The following is a 27,812-nucleotide window of genomic DNA, read 5'->3' as shown; positions in this document are numbered from 1 at the left end:
CTATAAATTCCTGAGCACTTTTTCTTCTTCCTCCTCATCGCTGTCAGTGACATTGACTTGCTGGACACCAGAGGGAGCTGATGCTGGGGCTGTGAAGACATTCTCCAAGGCTCCAATGTCCAGCGGAGGCATGGGATTCAAATACTCTTCCCCACTGTGGCCATGACTGTTGTAGTAAGGAGGCCCATCCATGCTCTCACAGCTCCGAGAATCTTCACTGTGTGTGTGCTCGTCTGGATAGTCTCTGAAAGGATAGTCTCTATTTAAAGCTGAAAATATAGCCTCATGTTTTTGGTACCTGTCTTCATAATAACCAAGACATTCTGGCATTGAACTGGGAAAATTTCCATAGCCAAAAGGAGGCCGACTATAAGGGCACGTGCTGTGACAGAAAAACAAACACAAACAGAAATTACATCAGATCTTGCCCACAATGCGGGCTCACAGATTATGAGTTAACTGCATTCTCCTTAGGGCTTAGAAAGCATTTCTTTGACATCTTCCCACTGCCTATCCATCCCCACCCAAAACAGCAAAGGCAGTTTGGATGATCACTGCTTCCTGGTTTCTAGCACCTTACCTTTGATGACCAGGATCAGGATAGTCCCACCCTGGCCTCTGTACCATCTCACAGCATACGAAGTGTTGGAAATGGAAATACAATTATGTGACAATGAAAAGGGCAGGCGTAACATGTAAACTGTAAATGGCTGAAAGGGAAGGGCCGCTCAATACAAAGCTCTGGAACAGAAACCTCCAGCTTGATTTTACAAGGGATACAGTAACAAACCACACTGAGAATATTCTCAGTACTAGAAGGTATTAGAACTGATGCCACACTAGGCTTTCAAAGGGCTTTTGCAAACAAACAAAAAACACCATGGAGAAAGACTGTGAGAAAAAACTTCTGTAGTTTTACAATTGACTTTTGAAAGGCAAAGCTAATAATCTTGTCGCTCAAATCCAGTTGCCAATTCTCTTTAGGGATTAATCTCTTCTGAGGTGAACAGGAATTACACAGAACTTGGGCTCATGAGCGCCATCTAGTGACAGCTAACACAATGATCACATTCATTTGCAAAACCCATGGAATGCCAGTCACTCACTACCCTGGTACTAAAATCAAGAAAACTATAGACCCATATTTTGGATAAACATGGGACTTAATTTTTATAAACATGATAAAAATTTCTCAATAAAATACTAGTGACCTATATTTATTGGTACATGGAAAAGATCAAACTCCGTGATAAAATGTAATGTAAGGATTCAACATATACAAACCAGTAAGTATAACACAACACCACAATTCAGGACTGTGGTATATTTTCATCTCCATACACAAAGAGTGTGAAATAAGATTCAATATTTTTTCATGGCAAAACACTGTTACCAAATGATATATAGAAGGAAATCTTCTAAATACTAAAGGCTATGTATACAAACCCCAAAGCCAATATGACATCGAGCAAGGAAACTACAAACATTTCCTCAGAGGTTATGACCCACAAAGGTATCTGATTTCACCACTCTTACTTAGCACAGTACTGAAGAGTCGCAGCGTAAGTACCAGGAAAGAGAAACTAGAATATCTAGACTAGAAGGTAAATTATCCATATTTGCATATGGCATGATTTTATATAGAGAAAAATCTAAATTCCCCATCAAAAAGTTGTTAGAAGTGATATATAAATTTAGTAAAGCTGGAGAACATGCCTAAGCAGACAGAAATTGGGCTTTCTCTGTGCAGTCCTGGCTGCCCTTGAGCTTAGTATAAAACCATGGCTGACCTCAAACTTGCATTCTCCCACATCATTACCATGTGCTCTAGGATTCCAAACACAGGCCATACAGTGAAATTGCTGGAAAGGAAATTAAGAGATCAACCCATTCATCAAAGCCACAAAAATAAAACGTGGACAAAGAAAAACGCAGTCTTTTTACTACACAGTGCTGGAACAATTAAATCTACACGGACAGCAGAACAACACTGCATCCCATCCTCTTGCTGACAGTGGAGCAAAGGCCTACATGGAAAACACGAAATCATAACATCACTGCAGGGAGCAGGAGGAAAGCATGCATATCTTGTTGTGATGTAGGGGATGACTTGGTTTTAATGACAGGACCCAAAGGCACAGACAAAAAAACAGAAAAATGGGATGATGAACTAAGAAGTTCTCACACAGTAAAGAGTGAGAGTACAGAGTGGGAAAAACACTTGAAAATTATTCATTCAACAATGGATCAATATTTAGAATACAGAGCCACTAAATACCAAAAAAGGAAATAATCAAATGGGCATATGGAAGTCCCCAACTAGGTAAGACACATTCCAAGCTGAGGTCACTATACCAGAAGATACTTATATTCCCATATTTCTTATTGCAGCATTCACAAACACACAACCAATCCAATGCCCTCCAATGAATGAACAGATGATGATGCTGTGGTATCATTACACACTAGAATTCTATTCAGTCATAAGGAGAAGGGAATACTAAAAACTATTTGCAGCAACATGAGTAGAAATGGGAACTATGTTAAGTGAAAAAAGGCAGACAGGAACACACAGGCCATGCTATCAATTGTTTGTGGAAACTAGTAAGTTGGTCTTGGGGAAGAACAATGGAATCTGATGGCTGGAGACTGGAAAGGGCGGAGGGTATGGCACTAAACCACAGAGTGGCAGATACTGGTTCTTTTCTAGAGCAACTAGGTAACTACTGGTTAAGACAATCTGTGCTGCATTTCAAAACGACTGAAGAGTAAAATTCCAAGCACATAACATGATTACTACTTAGCGATGGAAATGTTTTATTATCCTTTATTATTTCATACTGTGTAAATGCACCAAGTTCCATAAAGTTGTACAAATATTAAGTCCCAAATACAAAGGAATGCTATTGTTAATTTCACTCATAGCTTCTGGATTCCTCCATCTAGGGCAGGGCCTACACACTTGTATTTTTCAAGTTCTAGTGTATCTCAACCTTTCTAATGCTGTGGCCATTTAATACAGTTCCTCAGGTCATGGTGACCCCCAACCATACAATTATTTCATTGCTACTTCATAAATGTAATTTTGCCACTTATGAAACAATGCAAATATACAATATACAACCCCCAAAGGGGTTGCAACCCAGAGGTTGAGAACCATTGTTCTCTTGTGCAACCAGCATGCTGCCAAGAGCTGACTGTGCACTGGCTCAGCAGGAAGGGTGACAGAGACACAGCCATGCCAACACCATGGATCCATTAGCGTTCTTAATGTCACTAGAGAGAAAACCAGTTTTATGTACTCCTTCATGGAACATACTACCTATGAGATATCACTACAAGAAGGAGGAGGGAAAAAGGGAGGCGGAAGTGGAAGAGGAAGGGAAAAGAAGAGGAAACAACAAAGAACTTGGATCTATGTGTCGATGCCTCGGGATGTAAAACGCCACATCCAAGATGTGGATAAGCTCTTGTTTCTTAGTAAACACACAGCACTGAAGAAGGTGGAGAGGCACTGGCAAAAGCCGAGGAGACAAGCCAATCAATGCGTAATTTGGTTGGCTCTTGACTTACACACTGCTTGTAAAAAGGTAGGTTTGAGACGATAAAGGAAAAGCAAAGGCAGAAGAATTGTTGGTTAATAAGGCACATGAAAACTTCAGCTATGAGAAGATAGGCAGTCATTTCATGAGCCTGTAACTAGTAAAGCGTGTGTGTGTGTGTGTGTGTGTGTGTGTGTGTGTGTGTGCGCGCACAGAGTATTTATCCAAAATGTTTAGAACCAGAAGCGACCAGGTTCCTGGACATTGTGGCGTACATTCACTCCCTCTGGGGAAGGACGGCTGTACTGCGGTGCCTGTGTGGGTTGGCTCTCTTTCCATCATGTAGGCCCTGGCTATGGAACTCAGGTCAGTAAGCTCGCTACCAAGAGACTTTAGCCACTGAGCCATCTCCCCAGTACTGAGTCTTGTTTTGCTTTCAAGTTGGGGATTTGCATAGGCTTCCTTCATAAACATTTCTGTTCTGCACAGTTGAAGTTAAAAGCGTCCTGAAGTCTGAACCTTTGTGAACACTAACAGGAAGAAACGGATTAGATTTGGGTTTTGGATGAGGCTGTGTGGATGAAGCATGACACTGTACTGCACTGTATGTGAGCTACATGAAATCTGATTGGCTCTAAAATACCTCCTTGTTCCCAAAGTAAAGGGAAACTGAAGACGCAAGAATAGTAAAATGTCAGCCTCTGAAGCTAGGTGCCAGCATGTGGGGCGCATTATGCTACACTGTTACCTTTTTTGCATATGACATTTTCTGTAACAAATTGCAAATAACACAGTCACAAAAGATTAAAAATTTCTCCTCCACGGTGAAAGCAGTAAGAGTCATCCTCTGTCTTTACATTTACTAAATTGGACCTTTGTACTCACTGAGCTGATCACTAAGTCCCCAGTGGCCACTGTAGCTGGTGGCACAGGTCATCTGCAACTCTAGCTGAACCGAGGGTATCAGAGCTCAGAACTCTGTTCTTCGAGGAGTTGGGGAAATGCAGGAGGCAAGATGACAGCTCAGAACTCCACACACTCCTCCTCTTCCATTAACTGCTCTGCCCTATATGGCACAAGTTTTTTGTGTCTTCTGCTCCAAAATAAAGTGCACTTTGAGTCATGGAAAGAAAGCCATTGGCTCGGAAAATGGCTCAGGGAAGCTACCTTTGTTTTAAGCTTAATTAGTGGGTTGAAGAGTGCCCTTTCAATAGTCATGTCTATCTAGGACCTTAAAATATGACTACTTGGAAATAGGGTCTTTACAGATGTGACTACATCAAGTTGACGTTGTATTGAGCAGAACATCATTCCAATTACTTGTGTGCTTATAAAAACAAGATGTATGCAGGTATGAAAATTTCAAAGAATATTATGTTTTAAAAAAAGCCAAGAGGAGGGCTGGGGAGGTGGGTTAGTAGGTAAAGCACTTACCGTAAAAGCATAGGAGCGATTCAAGCCCCTATAACCTACTTAAAGACCAGTGTGGCAGCACAAGGCTTATGATTCTAGGGAGGGAAAACAAGCTGAGGGTAGAGACAGGAGATTCCCTGAAAGCCCCTGGGCCAATCGCCCAGCTTAAGCAGTGGCAAACAACGGAAGAGACCTTGTCTCAAGCAAGTAGAAGACACTGTCCAAACCTGGGATTGTCCTCTGACGTCATATGGTCGTGTGTGCGCACGCATATGCACACAGACACACAAACACTATACAATACAAAAGATTGAAAAACAATGAGAAGACACACAGAGACATATACTGGCATGCAGAATGAGAATGGTGAGACAGCTACAAAGCCAAGGGCAGTTGAAGGTTGCCAGGAAGCCAGGAAGAAGGATTCTTTGCCAGAATCTTCAGAATAAAGCACAGCCCTGTCAATAGGTTAATTTCAGAATTCTAGACTCTAGAACTCTAAAACTACCACTGTTGATTTAAGCTACCACATTCTTGTGTGTTGTTCTATTAACCCCAGCAAACTAATCTGTCTAAAATCATATTTCAGCAACTATGAGACAGTAATTAATTTATACTGTTTAAGCCACTAAATTTACTAAAGTCTGTAATAATGGCAATGTTGAGTTATTTGCTTAGTATTCAAATTTTAGATTTCTATCAAACCTACAATTAACTATCTATAAAATAGTCAATTATATAAATTGTCTATAAATTCTATCCTTTAGACTCCTAACAACTCCATACATCTGTCTGTCAGATGTCTTCCCTAATGGCAAGTTTCTAACTTGCATATCTTAACTCTACTCATACCTAGGAAGGAAGTCACTACTCACTGTATACTTAAATGTCCCAGAGAACTAGCAGTTTTCAGAAAAGCCTGTGTCACTTTCATTTCCACCAGCAATAAAGGTGGGTTCTAATTTCTCCAACAAGCTAATTTAGAACATTACTTGAGCAGATTCTAGCCGGGGAATCTGGAGTTACATCCCTGTGCTTTTACTGTGTATCTCTGTAATGACTACTGAGTCCTGCTGGTCATGTACTTACTACTTGCTATACAGTCGTCTTTTTTCAAGAATATCTCCTTGGATTTTTGCTAACTTACAAGCTGAACTGCTTTTTATTGCACTGAAAATGTTCTTTGTATGTCTTGATATAAGCTATGCACACATGATCTGCATACTCACATTTTGTGAGTTCTTTTCTCTTTTTTTGAATACCTCTTGACACAAAAGTTGTTTTAATTGTGATATGGTTTAATCTTTTTTCTTTGTTGCCCATGTAGGACCTAAACATCACCAAACCCAAGTCATAAAATTTACCCTTACAAGAAACCTTTATGATTTCACCTAATAATTTTATGGGTTTAGCTCTTATTCTGGGTCTTCAACCATTTGAGATTTTTTTTTTTAGTGAGAGCTAAGAGTACAAATTCTTGTAGGCATGTGGCTATTCCTATCCAATTGTTCCTGTACCATTTGTTAACCACTCCTCTTTCACCCTACTAAAGGGTCTTGGAACATCCTTGCTGAAAATGACGTGAGCATAGATTTCTTTTTTTTTTCTAACTGAGTTCTACCTCATTACTCAGAATGTCTATCTTTATGCAGGACCACACTGGGTTTTTTTTCTATGCTTCTTAATAAACATTTACCTTTTACAGAGATTTTATTTTAGGCTCATAACCAAACTAAACATTAGTACAAAGAATTCCTATGTAATTCTCCCTCCCAGTGTGCACAAGATCAGTACAATGCATTTTGTAACAGAGTGGTCTCTATGTTAAAGAAACACCGGCCTATATAGATGCTACTCCTCGGAATGTTGAATGCAGGACACCTGCTCACCACAGTGTCTTACCCAACAGAAACTTCACTGCTGGGCACATTCGTCCCTCCCTTGCTGATGCCTGGAAACTTCAGAGTAAGGCTTTGTCTTAGCTTCTCTGTATACCGTATTTTTGCACCATCGCTTTGCTGGATATAGCAATCTGTTTTGTTTGTTTGTTTTAAAGAAAATAAAATTTGTTTATTGTTTGTATATGTATAGCCATTTGGCTTTTACACACCTATGTACCACATGTATGCAGTATCCACAGAAGCCACAGGAAAGCAACAGATCCACTGGGACCAGAGTTACAGAGCATTGTGAGCCGCCATGTTGGGACACTGGAAGAGTGGCTGGTGGTATTAACTGATGAGCTATCTCTTCAGTCCTTGGATATATAACAGCCTTGATTGACACTTATTTACAAAGGTTGAAATACATCATTCCATGTTTACCTAGATTTTAGGGTTACTTGCAGGAGACCTGATATTAAGTTGATATGTTTGCCTTTGTAGGTGAATTGGCAATTTTCCCTTAAAGCTTTTAATAGTTTCTTTCTTTGTAATTCTGACATCTTGACTGACTATCACAGCAGTTCTCAACTGCGGGTCTAAACCCCTTTGGGAATACATATCAGATATACTGCACATCAAATATTTACATAATACCAGCAGCAAAAATACAGTTATGGGGCTGGAGAGATGGCTTAACGGTTAAGGCGCTGACTGCTCTTTTTTTTTTTTTTTTTTTTTTTGGAGCTGGGGACCGAACTCAGGGCCTTGCGGTTTGCTAAACAAGCGCTCTACCACTGAGCCAAATCCCCAACCCCTGCGCTGACTGCTCTTCCAGAGGTCCTGAGTTCAAATCCCAGCAACCACATGGTGGCTCAGTCATCTATAATGAGATCTGATGCCCTCTTCAGGTGTGTCTGAAGACAACTACAGTGTACTTATATATAAAAAATAAATCTTTAAAAAAGAAATAAATGCATTCACATTTTAAAAAATTACAGTTATAAAGATGCAATGAAAATAATTTTATGGTTTGGGTCACCACAACATGAAAGACTGTATTAAAGGGTAGCAGCATCAGGAAGGTTGAAAACCACTGGTACATTATATGTTTCAAGACTTTCAAGGTTAAGTACAAAACTTTAAATGCACCAAGACAGGATAGAAAAATGGAAATTTTTCCTTAATTGCCAAATACTATGAACTAACTTTGTAAATGTATATCATATGTCATGGTTTTCATAATTGTTATTATTACATATGGTTTATTATTATAAGAAAAAGAGTCTTTTATTAGACAAAAGGGGAAATACAGACATAAAATTTTGTACTGTGTAAAGTTTGCTATTGTGTGTTATTCAAATGCAGATTTCTCTGCCCTCGTATCTTGTTTCAATCTGAACATGGCTTTATTATGCTTATTCTAAGCTGTTCCTGTCTCGAGTTTGTATAAAAATTGCTCCTCATTCATTCTCTGCCTTGCCAATAAAAGCCAATGAGTCAACGAACCAATACAGAATTTTAGAGGAAGAACTAGTTGGGGCTTCCAATTCTACTAGGAGGGGTGGAGAAAGAGAGAAGAAGTAGAATAAGGAGCCATGAGGGAGGTGGAGAAAGAAGCATCAGGAGGAGAGAGCAGAATCAAGAAAGGACAGAAAAAGCCAAGTTAACATAGGAATACTGTCTGACCAGCGGGAGGGTTAGAATGGCGCAATCATTGCTCAGTGTTTGGATCAAGGCAATTTTAATAAATCTGCGTGTCTCTGTGTAGGTATTGGGGAATTACTGGTTAAGAAAAACGGCCACCAGATTAACTCACTGCTTATATTTATAGTAAAGAAAATTCACTTTACAATGTTGCTTCTATATTCTCTTCATCTTCTCTCCTTTATTTCCATCAACAGGAAAACTACATTTGCACATATTATAAACCCTACTTTTATCGAGCTTTATATCTACTAGATAAACCAAGAAATAAATGGGCTTAATTAAGTAAATACTTACATAGTATATATTAACACTATTATTACCACTTCTGGTCTCTCCATTTACCCTGTGGGTTATCATCTAGCTTCATCTCCTTTCTCTGAGACAATTACATATTTACTAGCCATCAAGTACTGCGTCTGTCAATGTCTAACATTCCTATGTATTGCAGTCCTCTGCCCCAAGGGAAAACCAATCTTCCAAGTGGTTTCTTTTAAAATCAGTTAAAAGCCATAGAATGATTATATATGTACATATACATATTTTTTCTAGACAGGGTTTGTCTGTGTAGCCCTGGCTGTCCTCGAACTCTCTCTCTCTGTAGACCAGGCTGGCCTCCAACACAGAGACTCGCTTGCTTCTGCTTCCTGAGTGCTGGGATCAAAGATGTATGCCACCACTACTTGGCTAATTATGGTTTTTTCATGTTATTTAATTATATTTAATGGTATTCTTCGTTTGGATTCATGTTATTATAGAATTCATTTAGTTTCAACATCCTTTAATCGCAGAGTAGTGGTGTACATCTTTAATTCCAGAACTTGGAGGAAGAGGCATGCAGATCAAGGCAACCTGGTCTACACAGTAAGTTCCAGAACAAGCAGAAGTACATAGTGAGACCCTGTCTCAGAACAACAACAAAAAATAAATAAAAACACAAAAAAACCCTCATGAAAAATAACAAAAGAACACCTTTTAATATGTTTCAATCCCTAGCCCTGTAAAACATTACACACACACTTGCATATACACATCTCATATATGTCTTTATCTCAGGTTTTGATTATATATGAGAACATGTTTATCTTCATTGAAAGGTAAAATGCATCAACTAAAAGATTCTTGGTGAGCAGTTTTATTCTTTCTTTGGGTATAAATGCTGGCCTCCACTGCTCCTACTGGAAAGTCAGTTGTAGATTTTCTAAGAGTTCTTTTGTATTTGATGATCCAACGTCCTCTGGCTACTTTCAAGATGACTATCGTTCAGCAGTTTACTGTAATGTGTCTAGGTGTAAGTCTCTATGTATTTATCATACAATTTCCCAAATTTCTTAGGGTACAACTTTTTCATGTTTATCCTTCAAACTTTATTATTAGCTTGTGCATGCGTCTCTACTGTGGGGTGTGTGTGTATGGAGGTCAGGAGAGTAAGGAGTCAGTTCTCTCCCTCCCCACTGGGGTGGGGATCCAGTAATGATGTCAGGCTTGTGGGGTGTAGGGACAGGACAACACCTCACCGACATTTTAGCCCCAGTATTTTTATGCTCCCTGCTCCGTTTTGTGCTTCAATTTCACATATATCGCTGTGCTTGATGGTGTGTCTGTACTCAGGTGGCTTGGAGGCTCTGCTAACTTCGTCATGCTTCTGTCCCCACTCTGCTCTGTGTGTTACACCCATCAGTCTACTTTCAAGTTTGGTGAGATTTTCCTCTGCTGGATTTTTCATTTCGGTTTATCATATTGGTTAAACTTCAGAACTTCTATTTGTTCTTTTTTTTTAAAGCCATCATCAGTGTTTTCAATTTAATTTTAAAAAATTATCATAGCTAGAAAGATGACTCAACAGTTAAAAACACTTTCTGCTCTTCCAGAGGACCTGGATTCAATTCCTAGCACCTACATGGCAGCTCAAAATTGTCTTTAATTCAAGCTCCTGGGAATTCAACACCTTCAACACAGACACACGTGAAGGAAAAATACAAAGTAAATTGTTAAAAATGATGATCTATGTCTTTTAGCATAATTTTCTTTAGTTATTTAAAAATGTTACTAATGGCCTTGTGGTTTTTTATCAAACTTAATTCTAGACTCTCATAATTTCTACTGGTTTTCTTGTCTTTTTATCCATTTGCTCATCAATTCATTCACTTTGAGGTAGCTTAGGCTACTACCTATTAGGTCTAGTAATTGTTATGAATCCCAGGCTGGCCTTGAACTTATGCTCCTCCACTCCAGCCTCTTTAGTACAAGGACTGTAGGTACATGGCACCACATCCAACTCAGTTTTGCCTCTGAATGGACTGTTTTGTTGTTGTTGCTGGGGTTTTTTTAGTTTGCTGAAAACTGTATATTTGGCTAATATATTGTTATAACTCAATAACATTCTCTCCTATTTCTCTAAAGCCTGTTCCTCTAGGTTTCTGCCTCTCACAGACCATTGTTCTTGCAATACATATATTCCGAATATTTTTACCATTTCACTTAAAGCTTAATTCAATTCCATTACTGTATTTTAGTTGAAATATAACTCATTAATGATTCAAAATATGTATTTTTAGTTCCTTTAGAGAATTTCAATTATCTCAAATTCTTGTGATATTAATCTTATTTGTAAGTTCTATGAACTCTTATTCTGTGTGTGTGTGTGTGTGTGTGTGTGTGTGTGTGTGTGTGTGTGTGTGTGTGTGTGTGTGCAGGTGCACATTACGCACACAAAGCACATAACTGAGTGTATACGGAGGTGAAATATCAACCTTCAGTGTCCCTCCTCAGCAGATTTCACAATTACTGAGACAGGGTCTTTTGCTCAGACCTGTGATTTGCCAATGAGGCTGGGCCAGTGATCACCTCCCTCGTGCATCCACCTGTGTCTGCCCACCCAGAACTCAGGCTGCTCGCTCTACTGACTGAGCCACTTCCCCAACCTCCAACTTATATTTCTTAATGGCTGCTTTTCTCACGTTTTAGCCACTTCTTTTGCCCGCTGGCGTTCCAATTTGCCTAGGTAGTGGAAGTGTTCATCTAAAATAGTTGCCCATGTAACCTGCAACCAATCACACATGAATTTATCAAATTAAAAACATCTTTGTCAAGTAGATTGAGGGAATTTTAGATTCTAAATCACTGTGTAATGATGCACTTTAGGAATCACAGAGGAACCCAGGCAAAAACATCTTTCTCTTTATATTTTATCTGATTTGGATATAAAAGTTTCCTATTTTCTTTATTAAAATTGAAAAGGCTTCCTATAGTTTTGGTTTATGGGGAGGTTTTAGTTTGAGACCATACATGAGCCAAAGACTGGATGCCTTCTTATACAGGCAATTAAATCCAACTCTATAGCCACTGAGACCATTTCTGAATCTGAAAACCATCTCTTGGATGGTTTTCCACTTGTGGACCATTTTGTCTCTTAAGGATTTATTTTCCTTTCTTACCAGTTCATCTAAGTATTAAGTGATTCGTATTTAAATTCAATGTTTCTAGGTAGCTACAGCAGGAAGCATTCTATAGTAATTAAAGTCATCATATGTGGAGGCTATAAATGTTCCTTCTTCATAAATGTTCCATATGACTATAAAGAGTACATAATTTCAATCAAATCCTTAGGTCTACAACAAATATTTGTTCAGAAAAATTTTAACCTATGGGGGTTTTTTTGTTTGGTTGGTTTTGATTTGTGTAAAATGTTATAACTGATTGCTATGTTTTTATAAATAAGGAATCCTCTCGACTGTGTTCTGTACTACACGTGTACTGTTTGAGTATATTTTCTCTTTATTTGAGGGTAACAAGTCCGCATTTATCTTTCTTATCATTTTCAATATTTTTCATTGCAACATTCAATGAACAACAGAATGAAGACTATGTATTTCTCTTGAGTGTAAAGATAAAAACACACTACAGTGGACTGAAGAATGGCTCACTGGTTAAGAGAACATGCTGCTCTTCCCAAGGACCAGAACTTTAATTTTTTTAAATATAATGAATACACAAAATATATGTGTATTTCTATTTCAAACATTCATTACAATTATTGTATTGGAGCGCTTAGGGAAAATATTCTTTATAAAATTCCATTATCAATATATAGACAAGGAAAACTAAATGGATATCAGTTAATTTTGTCCATTTTCCCACACTAGAGTTTCCATTTAAGAAAGCATAAATATATTAGTCATTCCCTGGGAAAACGTCTCATCAGATACATATGGACAAAGGTCAGAGAACAATGACAAAGGATTTTAAGTATGAAATAGATCTCACTTTCCATTTTGAAAATGAGTATTACCTTGATATTTACATTTGATAAACTGTTTTGGCATTCCTAAATCCAATCAAATTCAAGTTTAAAAAGTACAATATTTAGGCACTTTATTTACTATTCCTAATTAGAGGAATTGTTTCTGTACTCTAAGTATTTATTTTTAAAACCTTCTTATAAAAAGTTTTTTAGGGCTGGAGAGATGGCTCAGTGGTGAAGAGCACTGACTGCTCTTCCAGAGGTCCTGAATTCAAATCCCAACAAGCACATGGTGGCTCACAACCATCTGTAATGAGATCCGATGCTCTCTTCTGGTGTGTCTGAAGACAAAGACAGTGTACTTATATATAATAAATAAATAAAGCTTTTTTAAAAAATTCTTTAGGGGTTGGGGATTTAGCTCAGTGGTAGAGCGCTTGCCTAGGAAGCGCAAGGCCCTGGGTTCGGTCCCCAGCTCCGAAAAAAAAGAACCAAAAAAAAAAAAAAATTCTTTAAAGTATCAGATAATTTGCACATTAATCCTACAAGCCTTGCCTTGGTAAGAAATCTAACTTCCTATTATTTAATCTAACAATAAACCATTGAAACCAAACACTGCAGTACTCCACTCACAACATAAATTATATCTACATAAGAGCAACAGAGAAGTAGAGGGTATTTGCAAGGTGAAGTTTCAATTTGCTTTCCCGAGATATTTCCCTATGAAAATTCATCTTATTGCTGATGATTTACATGGCAAACTCTCTGGTTTGGTAACAGAGATGGAAAGAAGACATGTAACTTAACTAGTCGTTCTAGCTCTCTTGGCTTAAAAACCTTCCCTTTTCCACCCTCGTTATTCAAAATGTGGTCCATAATCAAAGAGAACTGGCATCACTTAGGAGCTTATTAGAAATGCAGGCCCTTAAGCATGGTGAGGCTATTCCTGTACCCTAATAGTCAGGATCTGCATTCAACAAGATGCCACACGATTCGTATTCATAAACACAGCTGGGACAAGGGGGTCACACAACTTCTCATAACTGTTTCCTATGAAACCACATTAACAACACTAAACCATATTCTCACAGGGAAATTGCTGGCTGAAGTGGAGAAACAGCTGCCCCCAAAGGATGCTATGAGTCCACTCTAGTTCCTGGGTCTTCATGTGGCCCCTGCTATCCATTTGAATGGACTGCTTGGTTCTTACTTGGCCTCTAAAGTTGAATGGAAGCCTAAGGAAGTCCAGTTTTCACCAGGAAAGAAAAGTCCCCCAGAGTAAAACTTCATTAGGATTATTTTAGGTAAGAGGTAGAAAACTGTTTGTTTACCTTGACGGGAAGTAATGAGGTCCAGGTAGGAAGTAAGGGTGATGAAAGGAGAACCGAGGTGGCGTCCCAAACAGTGTGGCTGGATGGCCAAGGGGCGGGGGCTGATAGACGTGTGAGTGTGGAATGGGAGTAGCTGGGGGTATTGGGGTGCTTCGGGGACAAGTGGAAACGCCGGCATACTCCTTGGGAGGCTGGATAGGCGAGGTTGCAAATCTGGCATGGGCAGTGCTTGCACCAGCTGGAATCCTGTTGGTGCTCTCCAGAGAGACTGGAGTGGGTCTCTTCACAGAGCGACTGGTTCCCGAAGGGAGCCTATGAACGTCAGTTTGAGAAGGCCCAGAAAAGCGCTGAGGTGGGAGTGATGGGCGGGGCGTCAGGCTTGGAGGCGGGACGGCCACTGGGCCAGTGCTGGAGACGCTGGGCTGGAAAAGTGTGATGGGGCTTGGGCGCTGGACTGCAGGTGTGGGCAGCTGGATGGCAGGTGGGGCTTCACCTTTAGAAATAAAAACAGCAGAGTTAAGTTACCCGCTATTAGGATCCCTACTGGTATCTACCACATCATGAACATGATCTTTGAAAGAGAGTTCACTATCCACCCTCGCCTAGTAGTGGTATCATATTAAACCACTCTCCTATTTATAGTATTCTGACAATTCTGAAGTCACCGCAATTTCTTGTGAATTTACATTTTTCTCTTACTGAACTAACCTCTAAGTGTCGTGAAAGGAGAGAACTTCTGTTTTGTTCACTACTGTGAACAAGCTCTGCTTCTGCTTAACACAGAATAGGCACATTCTCAACAAACTTTTGGATAGGTAAATAAATGAAAAAATTATTATTGATAAATCAAAAGAATGAATGCATTGAAATGTTGATTTATAAACAGAAGTAATGTAAAACTACTGGAAACAGTTATCATTAAAGAATAATCACAGGAGTAGGGAATAAGATGCACAGGTAGTAGGAAACTAGATGTTCATTTCATAGTATTTGGGTTTTGGTCAATGTGATATATATTTATTTTATTTTCATATACACAAGTTTCAAAGTAGCACTGTGTATCATTTTTCCTTCATTTTGCCTACCTCTTTACATTTAAAATTATACTTTTTAGTTGAAAAATTAATCAAGAAAATGGTTCGCTTTACTATATTGAAAGTGAATATAGCTGGAAATCTCCAAAAGGAATAGGATTTATCATGGGTTAGCCCTTTGTGACAGACTTGGACAGAATCCTAGCAGGGCATGACTGGAAAGGGCAGAATTCTTAAAGGTTAAGTAAAAGTCATTTGATTTATCCTTCCATTTCCCAAGAAGACACACTGCTGGCTGAGATGCTATTATACACCAAAAATGCACGCAGACTAAGTTGAACTAAGCTTTCATGACAAACTACAAATGGAAGCCTTTGGAACAGAGTCACCTAGGGGTCTGTTAATGAAACACATTCCAAGTACAGATGCTTCAGTCAGAAATGTCTCTCAATGGCCCAAAATGCAGACCTTCCTTCCTCTTTATTAAGTGAGACTTCCACTTCCTGCCTTCCCTTAGTAGAGGCAGGTAAAGCCCTTCCAAACCTCGGCAGGAAGAGCCCCACCCATCCATTACAAGATGGTTTCCTGCCCAGTGAAATACAGCAGAAGGGTGGAAATGATGCTGCCCTAATCTTTTTAGCCCAAGATTAGCCTCATGCTCCCAATCACCCTACCTCTGCCTCCTGAGTACTGGGATGACAAGCATGTATTATCATGCTAAATTTGGTTGCTTATGTTTATTACCAGGGTCCAACCAAGAGTATGAATTAAAAGTAGATTAGAGGGGTTGGAGAGATGGCTCAGTGATTAGAAGAGCACTTGCTGGGTTGGGGATTTAGCTCAGTGGTAGAGCGCTTGCCTAGGGAAGCGCAAGGCCCTGTTCGGTCCCCAGCTCCGAAAAAAAAAAAAGAACAAAAAAAAAAAAAGAAGAGCACTTGCTGTGCAGTCACAAGAACAAGAATTCAGATCCCAGCACTCGTAGAGCAAGCCAGGGGCCTCACAAGCACCTGTAACTCCAGTTTCAAGGATTCAACAGTCCATTTCTGGCCTCTGTACATAGGCATGCACAGAAACACACACATACACACTTACAAATACATACACACAAATTTTTAAAGAGTTAAGATTTGATTGAAGGAAACAATTAAATCTAAGCGGATACTTCCACACTAACCTGCTATAAGGAGATCTGAAGTGCCTCGCGACAATTTCAAGGCCAGGCAAACTTGTAAAATCTTTAAAATTTTTATTTCTTGAGTTATTACCACACTCAAGACATTAACCTGACAGTCTATGTTTGACATTGAGCTCTTTTCCCTATACCCATCAGAAGCACTTAGTTATCAGAAAAAAGATGGGTTATGAGAACTTTACAGAGCAACTGATCAAGTTTCAGTCATTGAAAGGGGCACATTCTCTTTCCCAGTGTTCTTTCTAAGATGCTTGTGTAAAAGAGAGGGAAAGAAGACCTAGAGTGATAACCATGCATTCATTTAATGACAAGTAACACACATATATCAACTACTCTATTTTGTTATAGAGTTATCCAGAAACACTTTAAATGTTAAGAGTTCAGGTTGATAAGCAGGAAGTTAAAAGTGTGCAACCTTTAACAAGTCAGGGATATGTAAGATTGAAAAAAAATGCACAGAGCTCTAATGACTCAAACAGTTGTTAAGCTTTAATAGAAGCTATCCTTAGAAATCAGCCAGTGATTTGGCTTTTTTTCTAGTACACAGCAAAACTACAGTGCCATAGGCTCCCTGGCATTTAGAGGCAGCTAAGGGCTACCCAATACAATATAAGCAGTGTCCATCACTGCTGCAGTGAGGGCACTCATGTGGTCCTCCGTGTTCTTGTGCCTTGTGCAGGTTTGAATGCATGAATACAGTGCCCTAGAAGGCTTCATTCTAATGTCAAAGGTACAAAGACAGAAAGAGCCTTCACCCATTAGCCACCTTTTGAAAGAGACATATTCAGCAACCTGAAACATCCATATGTGAGCAGAAGACAAGCTTGCTGCTGAAGTGGCCAGAGCTGTCCAACCATTACATGAAATAAAGAGCAGCCTTAGACACACAGGGACAAAGGAGAACAGTCCAAAATCCAATAACCAATCCAAGTATAAAAGCAGAACAGCTGTAGAAACAAAAAGTCCCGCCTGTCTCCATCACCCCGTTCCAAAGAAGAAACCACTGCAGCTTTGTGGAGTTAATGAGGAGACCCAGCAAGTGGCTTGGGATAAAGAGAAGAGAAAGGGGGAAGCTGAGAATTGGGAAGGTATTTAGGTCACTGTCAAGAAAACTGGATTTCTGGGGAAAGAACAAGGAAATAAGAAGCCCAGGAAGATGAGGTGAAACATGTGAGGCATCCTCGTGAGAACTTACAATGCCACACCACTTTTCTTTTATTGCTGTTGCTATTAAGGTAGATTTTTATTGATTGCTGACACATTTTTAATGCATTCACCTTCCTCCCATGAGCCACTCTTTCTTATGCCCTTTCTACAGCTGTGATCCTCCTCCTATAAATCCCTTCCCCACACTTTGTCTTTTAGTTTTGCTCTGTGGCCTAACGAGTTTAATCAGGGCCACCTATGTGTTTGTGGGCTTGGAACCATCCACTTGAACCTGGTGGGCTCACCAGTGGGTGCACTGAACCCATCACCAGCCAGTCAGTGGCTTAGGCAGGAGGCCTTATGAATATGGAGCCCCTCCCCTCCATGCCTCTTGACAGTCTCAGCTGCTATAGGTTCAAAGTCAAATTGGTTATGTCCTTCCTGGAATTATACAACTTTTCAAGGAGATTTCTGGAGAGTCGAGAGTTTTTAATGGATATAGCAACTTCTAAGAATGGAACTTAAGACCAAGAGAGACCTGCTGATTTTTGGATTAAAGCAGCAATAAAGTAATGAAGTTTTCTTTCTTCTTGTTCTATTTAAGAGGTACATAAACTAAATGGTACATCAATGCAGAGATTGGTAGTAAATATAGCTAATACATTTAGAGAAAAATGTATGAATTCTAGAGAGTAAAAAGATTGTCAACAAAGTGATGATATAACCAACAAAACTGAGCTCAGGCTCAGTTTTAGAGAGAACTCAGTAACAAAAGAATGTGTCTATGTACCAAGTAGATTTTGAACAGTAGGTAAAAGAAATGTACGGTCTACAGAAGTTCCAAAGCCTGTATACAAATGTGAATACTGATATAAAATGAGGATGCCGGTATAAGTGGCACACAAGACATCTGGTAAGACATACATGAAGACAAAGAGCTTAGAGTGTGATATTAAGGCAAAGCAAATGATACACCGTACACAAAAAGAACACCAAGACAAGAAACTGCTATAGAGTTTGAACAAGGAATAGAAAGTTGTTTATCTGTATTTATCTTCTCTACAACTACATTATGAAATCTTTGACAAGACACTCTATTGAGGCACATTCCTGTTGTCCCTAACAACCTGGGCCATAGCAGGTACCTGATAAATATTAGGCAGTAGATGAGTCAGATAGGAGGCTTACAACTGTGACCCTGAATTTACTCAGAGGATATATACATTTTAATGACATGAAGTGTTCTGAGAAAGTGTGGTACAGGGCAGATGGTTGCTTATTAGAACAAGCAGGAGGCTTGGTAGAGTAGGCAGGAAAATGGAGTAAGCTTGACTGAGCATCAAACAAAAGGAAAGATTACAAGAATCTATGAATTTGGTGTGAAATATTTAATAACACATTTCTAAATTACTAATGGAATAATGAGATTTTATTCACTTTTTGCATCAGAGATGCTGGTTAAGGGTAGAAGAATACTAAAGGTAGAAGGTCAACTAAAATAAGACATTCATAGAAAAGTGGTTGTTTAGACAATAATGCTAAAAGCAGAGAAGAAAATCATACTCAATTATAAAGTTGTTAATTGGTCAAATTAAGAGAAACCTATCAAAATCTTATGTGAGAAAACTAGTCTAAATGTTTTAAGTCAGTGCAAATAAAAATTAGGTAGTAGGAGGTTGGAGAGAAAGCTCAGCAGTTAAAAGCACTTAACTGCTCTTGTAGAGGACTCAAGTTTGATTCCCAGTGCAGACATGTTTCTGAGCCTACAAATACAATAATGTGTATTATTCAAATGCTGATTTCTCTGCCCTTATAACTTGTTGCAATCCGGACATGGGACTGTAATGCTATTCCAAGAATCTCTTGTCTCTAGTTTGTGTAAACATTTATTCTCTGATTTGCCAATAAAAGCTGATTAGCCAGAGAGAATAGGGTGGAACTTCTGTCAGTCAGGGGAGAAGAGATGGAGAGGGAGAAGAGAGGGTTCAGCCACAAGGAAGGGATCCTGGAGGCATAATGGGAAAACACCTGAAGCCCAGAGAACGAGACCAATACTAAAACACAAGTATCTTGGGGATTTGGACTGAGAGGTAACCAGATTAGCTTAGAGGATTAGAATAGATCGATGACTGCCCAGTTATTGCGTTGTAAGTTAATTAAATAAACCTAGTTTCTGTCTCATTCATTTGGAAGCTAGCCAGAGATAGAAAAAAACTGTCACTTTTAAAATTACTTTTACATCCCATTTTGACATGGGTTCTTGACATACACCCATGTCAAGTGGGCTCACAGCTATAACTCAAGCTCCAAAAGTGTCTGACCCCTCCTGGCCTACTGAGGCCCCTCTAACTAGCACACATTGGTACACACATACACACAAAACTTTTTTTTTTAAAAAAGTGGGTATTTGGAAGGAAAATGACTTAACAAAAACCAAGTGACTCTAAGGCAACCTGATTTGGTAAATTCTTCACCAGAAAGAACAAAATGATTGAAACTACTTAGACTAATAGTTCTCACACTTCCTAATGCTGTGGCACTTCAGTACAGATCCTCATGTTGTGATGACTCTGACCACAAAATTATTTTGTTGCTATTTTATAACTAATTTTGCTACTGTTATGAACTGTAATATATTTATATCTGATATACAGGATATCTGTGTACCCAAAAGGTGTTGCAAGCCACAGGTTGAGAAACACTGGCTTAGACAGTAATAGTTTCAAAGGCAACCAAAGAGTTGTAAAGACTCAACACAATCCTTCCTACCAATGATCTTAGGATTCCTGAACCTAATTTTCACATAAGAAGTTTGAGAATCCTAGATCAATACAATATAATAGTAAGTTTACAAACTGGCAAAAATAGGTCTCAGGTCTCATTATCAATATTGTAGAGAAACTCAAAGGTAAAGCATAAGATATTAAATAATGCAGATAAAAGTAGATACTCCCAGAGCAATTTTGCTAAGTCTACATCACTTCTATGATGGTTAACTTTAAATGTCAACTTCATACAGCCTGGAATCACTTGGAAAGAGTCTCAGTGAGGGACTGTTCGTGTTGTGTTGGCTTGTGGGTATGTCAGTAGGAGATTGTATTAATTGATATAAGAAGATGCAGCCCACTGTGGGTGGTACCATTCCCTATGCAAGAGGTCCTGTTAAAAGTAGAGAAATTGAGCTGAGTGTGCACCAACAAGAAAAGAAGCAGCATGCATCCATTTAGTCTCTCTGATCTTGTTGATGTGACTAGCTGTTTTAAGTTCCTGTTGCTTTTACTTCCCAGAGATGAATTATGACCTTGAAACCATTAACTAAAATAACCCTTTTCTCCCCATAAGGGTATTTGAGCACAACAGAAACAAAATAAGAACAACTTCTTTTATTCAAATGGTGACTTTGAGCACACTAGTGTAGTGAACCTACTTTCTGTATTTAAAAAGTTGATTGTCGGGGCTGGGGATTTAACTCTGTGGTAGAGCAAGTGCAAGGCCCTGGGTTCGGTCCCCAGCTCCGAAAAAAAGAAAAAAAAGTTGATTGTCTATATAGTATCATAAATGCCAAAATTACTAGATGAACTATTTCTGTAAAAGAAAAAATATGCCTCTTTGATGTTTCTTCCTCAAGAATAAAATATATGTTTAAAGAACAAAATTACCATGACTTTATGCTTAGAACATAAAACTAGTTGAAAGAAACAAAGAAGGTATTTTAAAATCATTATCTGCAAACTATAGTTTATAGTAGATTTTAGGTTTACTATAGGTTTTTCTGTTTCTTTGTTTTTTTTTTTTTTTTTCTTTTTTTCGGAGCTGGGGACCGAACCCAGGGCCTTGCGCTTCCTAGGTAAGCGCTCTCCCACTGAGCTAAATCCCCAGCCCTGTTTCTTTGTTTTTTAAAGATTTATTATATATAAGTACACTGTAGCTGTCTTCAGACACACAGAAGAGGGCATCAGATCTCATTACAGATGGTTGTGAGCCACCATGTGGTTTTTTGGGAATTGAACTCAGGACCTGTGGAAGAGCAGTCAGTGCTCTTAACCACTGAGACATCTCTCTAGCCACCATTTCTTTGTTTTTTTAAAGCAGAGTTTCTCTGTGTAGCCCTGGCTATCTGGGAGCTTGCTTTGTAGACCAGGCTAGCCTTGAACTCACAGAGAGATGCCTGCCTCTACCTCCCTAAAGGTATGTACCACTATAGCTAGCCAATAACTATGGTCCTTTAATACTTGTGGTATCATCTATTAACTAGCTTTAATAATTTATGGTTACTTTAGAATGTGAAATTTCCAAACTTCCTAGTTACACTATCACCTCTAAGTAATATGATATGGAACTGATGGAAATACCTAAGCATATTTCAAAGTTGGGCAACTGTACAGTATGTTAGTAGCAAGTAAATCTCTTCACTATGGATTATACTTATCTAAAAACAATTCTCAAATTATATTTATAAAATGTTTTGGCTTATCATTTGGGATCCAAGAAATAAATCTTTACCATTTCTGGCCCTCACAAGAAATATCATTGTAAACAATTTTTTAGAGTAGCCAACAAAGTCTCATTATCACATTCTTGTCTACTGTTGTATGTTTCTGAGCTGTTTCCTGTAATTCTGTCTACCATATTTAAGTAATAAAATCATGATGCATAAATCCTACCAATATCAGGGGGAAATCTTTAGTCTTCTTCCAGCCCATATCTTTGCACAGATGGTGTAAAAGTGATATATTGTATAAAATCTCAACTGCTTAAAATAAGAACATTGATAAATCTGTTCGTGAGAAACATGAGCATTTGAAAATGGGCAAAACAGATGCCAGGAAAGTCTGGGGCGAGGGGAGGAAGGGACAAAAAGAAGCACGTACTAAAGTAAAAAATAATATCTAAAACCAAAACAAAGAGATGGTAAAGCCCAGTTTGAAACACAGTCTTACAGTCAACACTAAAAGTGCCTGACTGTATTGCAAAATGGAGGCTACAGATCAACTTCTACAGTGTACACTAGTATCTTGAGTGCAGCTTTGTTTATCCCATTGGCTAAATGACACAGTTTAAAAGACACTGAAAATGGGAGCTGGAGAGAGAGCCCAGAAGTTAAGAGTACTTGCTCTTGCTGAGGACCCAGGTTCAGGTCCCAGTGTTGAAATACGACTCTAGTTCCAGGGGATCTAACACTTTCTGATCTCTATCCATATACACACACACACACACACACACACACACACACACACACACACACACACACACATACACACACGCACACACGCACACACGCACACACGCACACACACACACACACACACGCAGAGAGAGAGAGACAGAGACAGAGAGACAGAGGCAGAGACAGAGAAAGGCAGAGACAGAGAGAGAAAGAGAAGGAGGGTGGTGGTGAGGGAGGCAGATGAGAGACTTATATAGGAACATATAGGAAAACAAATATATAATAAAATCTTTAATAAAAAAGTACTGAGAATGCAAAATATTACTAAGTCCGTTTTCATGCTCTATCCCTCTCTAACTCATAGGGCCAGCTTTATCATTAGGAAACTCAAACAGGCAGAAACTGGCAAGAGCAACTTTAAGACAGGCAGCAGTAATAGTGAATGGACAGCACTCTCCCTAAGAGACAGTTGTAAACGTTTCGGAGGAACAAGCCAATAATGAAACAGGTAGTCAAGATTTGAGAATCTCAGTTTAAGACCAGACTGTAAGGAACATGAACCAAACAAGAATGTATAGAAAATGTACAGCTTTCATCGCTTTTCTGGAGCAGTGGCCTTACTAATATCACTGAGAGAATGTCTCAACCCCCTCTAGCAAAGTGTTCTTCTATGCTGGAGGTTACACCATCCCTACTTCCTATGTAATCACACCAGCAATTTCCTTCATTATCTGACTAATCTTGGCTCTCACCCTAAATTTCTTAGAGAGTCAGAGTTTTCTACATGGATCTGCTATTGCTCCTTCTCCCATTTAATGTTTCATTTTATCCCTTCTTGATTTTATTTCTTTACTATTGTTCTAAATTATAAATTTAAGAAACCAAATTTCCACTTAAGAGATAAAATTTTGATGTAGGTATTTACAAATTATCTACAGTAGGACCAACTCACCAACTGGATGAGTGATGGTGTTCTGAAGGCCGGGAATTACCACAGAGTAGGTAGGTGAGCGATAAGGATAAATGGTTGTAGGATTTGTAGAGATAATATTCTGTGTGGTACCAGAAAATACATTGGAAACACTTAGAGGGAAGCGTTTTCGCTTCCCTGGACGAGGCTGATAAACCCATCCTACAGAAAAAGAGAGACTTTTAATATGAATATCCAAACTCTGGCTTTTTCATATAAAAACACAGCTCACTTAAAAGTTTTAAAATATGGGTTATCTAAAGGTCTAGTTTCCAGCTCCATGATACTATTTCTGTGAACAAATCCTGCACTGTGCATCTTAACATCCACATAGCTGCTAATTCTGTTAATGTAACCCTTAATAGAGAGGAAGGTCAAATGCCTTCTACACAGGAACACAGAGTGATTTCATGATAGAATCTACACCAGTCATTGAGTTTGAATCCCAAAGTTTTTCCTCTGTGGAAGAAAAATACCCCATAAGACATTATATATCCCCTCTGTTTATGCCTGATTTAAGAAATCACTCTCTGAGGCTTGGCAATTGCTAAAACCATAAACACCTTAATTTCTTCCCAGAGTCAGAAGTGTGGCACTATCATGTATACAATCACTGGTTCTGTCTAGGTGATACTTCATAATCTTGCCTCTTAAAAGTATTTCTGCTTATATTTAAGAAAAGATTTTCCCACTATGCGCAGTTCTGTAAGCCACAAAGAATACATAGTTCCCAACCTTTATCTCAATGTCCTCACTGCTGAGGAAGAATCAGTTGGTCCAAACTGTCTCATGCTAGGAATAAATCTATTAATCAAAACACGGGACTATGCTCTGATACCCATAGGATATTAATTCCTGCATTTTTGTTATCTTTTAAGTGGGAAATGTTTGTTCTGTTGCCATGATTATTTAATATGTCTAGTATATTACAGAATGGAACCATGGAGACTTACAGTAAATGGTAAAACTATAGTTATATATGTGTGCTTTTACATACCTATATGTAGATGTGTATGTATATGTGTGTGTGTGTGTGTGTGTGTGTGTGTGTGTGTATGCTTGTACATACCTATATCTATTTCAGTAAAACCAAATGTCTCCTGACTTACAGTAGCTGGTAAATATGAAATCAGATATTTCACAACTGCATTCTACTTAAAATGTGTGCTTAGTATTAATTCAATCACTATTATGTTAACCATTATTTTCTTTCTCACACAGAGATTAGGAGATCTCGACCTAACTTAATCTTTACCTAAATAAATTTAAAAGAAATTGGAAAGAGCCTTGTTCATTTCATTTGATTACCAGGAAATTCCTCTCTGTGCTTCTCTTTAATCTTTTGTGCTTCATCATAATAAGGTTTCTTTTGTTCTTCACTAAGTTTGTTCCACTCTAACCCAAGCTGGACACTGATTTCTGCATTGTTGGCGGCTGGGTTAGCTTTGGCTAGTGCTGGTCGGTGGATTCTTGCCCAAACCATAAATGCATTCATGGGTCGCTTCACATGACCATTTCTGTCCTTACTGAAGGGAGTATCAGGTATTCCTATATGACAAAAATTAAGAGACTAAGTTAATGTGCCATATATGCAATTTTAAAGTGAAGTGTATCTATACTTATAAAGGACCTGAAAACATACACTATAATATAGCCAAAGTACTGCCAAGACTCCAAAATTCCTCAGTCCCTGAATTCAGCACTCTATGTTGGAACTTAGAGTGACTCCTAAGAGTATAATATTGTTGAAGAAATTGTGTAGTAACATTAGAGACACATCGCATGGCTATTTCTTTGAGCTTCATTAATATCTCTAACAGTAATTAACATTTAGTTTACTTTCCACTAATATTAAGGAGCAGACAACTTACTTATGCATCTAGTACTATGTAGGTGTTAGTTATGTAAGAATTTGAAAGAAGTCATTTACAGAAGCAGCTGTAGTGTTTTAAAGGCAAAGATGTTTATGCTAACAATTTTTCAATAGGAAGGTGAAATTCCTGCCACTCTGAATTATTAAAACTATTTTCATGTTATTCTCCTGGGAGAAAAATTACATCTATATATGACTCTGTGAGTCATGGTAGTTAAAATTCTTCTAAAGGAAATTCATTAAATTTGCATCCCTGTGCAGTTCGTAAAAGCACTATGAATGTTTCACATTGGTTCATTTTAGGGTCACTTAGTGAGCGTGCAAAGGATATGTAGAATAAACCATGCTGACTGAGCATGTAGCTCAGCTGGTAGAATATGCCTAGTATGCACTGAGCCCTGGGTTCAACTCCCAATAGCCCAATAGCCATATAAATCACGTGTAGTAAGTGGTATGTGCCAAGAAGGACTTGGGAACATGTCTTGCATGAACACAGAAAATAGAAAAGGGGTATTTAAGTTATTTTGAAAAAACATAGAAGTGGGTAGAATCGGCACTGAAAATTAAAAAATGTAAAAGTTCATGAAAACATGACTTCCCGAAACATTCAGTGACAGAGTTCTTTGTGAACTAATCCTAAGAACTTTTTTGAAATATATTTGGAAATACTAGAAAGTATTATTTGGTTATAGTCACTTCTTTTAGATATATATGTATATATAAATGCTTATGTATGTTTTAAATATATCTTTTAAATATAATCACTTCTTTTAAAAACATCTTGGCTTATTATTTTTAATATTTGTAAAAAGCTTTAGCTTTTAGAAAACCAAAATGCTATGTTTATGTTTTCTACCAGAAAAGTTACCGTTCACCTTTAACTTCTATAGTCAATATAAACAACTACCATCATTTTTCTAGAAACACTGGCATTGTTCTATTTCTTGATACGCATAAACCTAAGAAGCTACAATTGGAAATCTGATGTTATTCTTGTATAAGCTGAGGAATCTGTATTATCTAACAAGGCATTCTGTTGTGTCTATTTTCTAAATCTGTTTACTAAGTCTTACAGTGATTGTTTAGAAACTTTGTGGAAATACTGAAGTGTGTTTTACTAGTATAAGGGCAAATCTATCAGAAGCAATCCCTGTGCAGGTTAAGAATCGTACCATGATTCTATTTTTCGAGCTTCAGCTCCTGAACTACTAATGTGTCTGTGCAACATAGACCTAGTTGTGCAAGCCAGATTCCCCTGGCTTCTAATACCTGCATCTGAGGGAAGCACGGTGAGGGGTACATCTTTGGTTTCAATTTTTACAGAAGGCTCCAGCAAGGACTGCATTTTAATAGGCACTGGTGTCAGGGGGACCTTGGACAACCGTATCAACTCAGAAGGCGGAGGCCCCTGAAACTGGATACGGGCTCCTGGAGGGACCGTGTGGAGAGTCAAAGGGAACCTTAGGTCTTGTTGGTGTGGCCCAAAAGCACTGGGTGGCTGGGCCAGGATGGCTTCCTTGCTGCTGTGAACCAGGCCATTGGATGTGGCCTCCGTGCCCAGCCTACAGTCGTCCCTGAGTCTCTCTGGCTCCTCGGTCTTGATGACTCCTTCTCCGATGGCCAGCAGGCTCCTGCCTTCCCCGCCTTTCAGCGCATCCCTCGAGGCCTCCTCTGCCTCCAGCTTGGCTTTCTTCTCATCCCCTCGGCGCCCATCGAGGGCCTTCCCGGTGCCATCCAACTTGGCGGCCCTCGAGGCTCTAGGGCCGGCCTCGGTGGTCCTCCGAGATCCCACCGACAGGTCCAAGCCCGCCCCCAGCTCCTGCTTCTCGGCCTTAACAAGCAGCGTCCGGGGCTGCATGGGGCGCAGCTCCGGCCTGCAGGGGCCTCCGTCGGCCGCGGACTGCGGAGGCAACAGCAGCAGCTCCGGCCTCAGTTGCAGCAGGCGCGCCTGCGCGGACGAGGCGGCGGCGGCGGCGCCCTCGTCGGGAGCCTGAGGTAACAGCGGTCCGGGAGGCAGCAGCAGCACCTGTTCCGGCTTCACTTGCAGCAGGCGTCGCGTCCCCGCCTGCGCACCTACCGCCGCGGCCTCCCCACACGACGAGGCCACTGCGGCGATGGCGGCCGCGGCCTGAGCCGACGGCGACTGGGGCGCTCTGCGGCCGCGGCCCGGAAAGTGGAGGCCTCGACGGGCTGCGCGGGCGGAGCGGGGCGCAACGGGCGCGGAGGGGTGGGCCGCGGCGGTTGGCGCGGCGTCGTCGGCGGCGGCTCCGGCCTGGCTCTCTCCATGGGGGAGGGGGCGGCCAGCCAGGTCGCG

At 39.5% G+C, this 27,812-nt stretch overlaps 1 protein-coding gene across 1 annotated transcript; it reads right to left on the bottom strand.

Annotated features, from left to right (window-relative positions):
- On the bottom strand, window positions 1-27,784 carry Sox30 (SRY-box transcription factor 30). Its single transcript, XM_032914251.1, is given in 6 exon segments — window positions 1-382; window positions 14,117-14,609; window positions 23,608-23,787; window positions 24,934-25,173; window positions 26,768-27,646; window positions 27,649-27,784. Coding segments are annotated over 6 exon segments (2,310 nt in total).
- Window positions 27,785-27,812: the final 28 nt, after the last annotated feature.

Source organism: Rattus rattus, chromosome 9, assembly GCF_011064425.1.
Source record: "Rattus rattus isolate New Zealand chromosome 9, Rrattus_CSIRO_v1, whole genome shotgun sequence".
NCBI lineage: Eukaryota > Metazoa > Chordata > Mammalia > Rodentia > Muridae > Rattus > Rattus rattus.
Note: the sequence above shows the minus strand (reverse complement) of the source record. Positions and strands in the feature narration are given on the sequence as shown.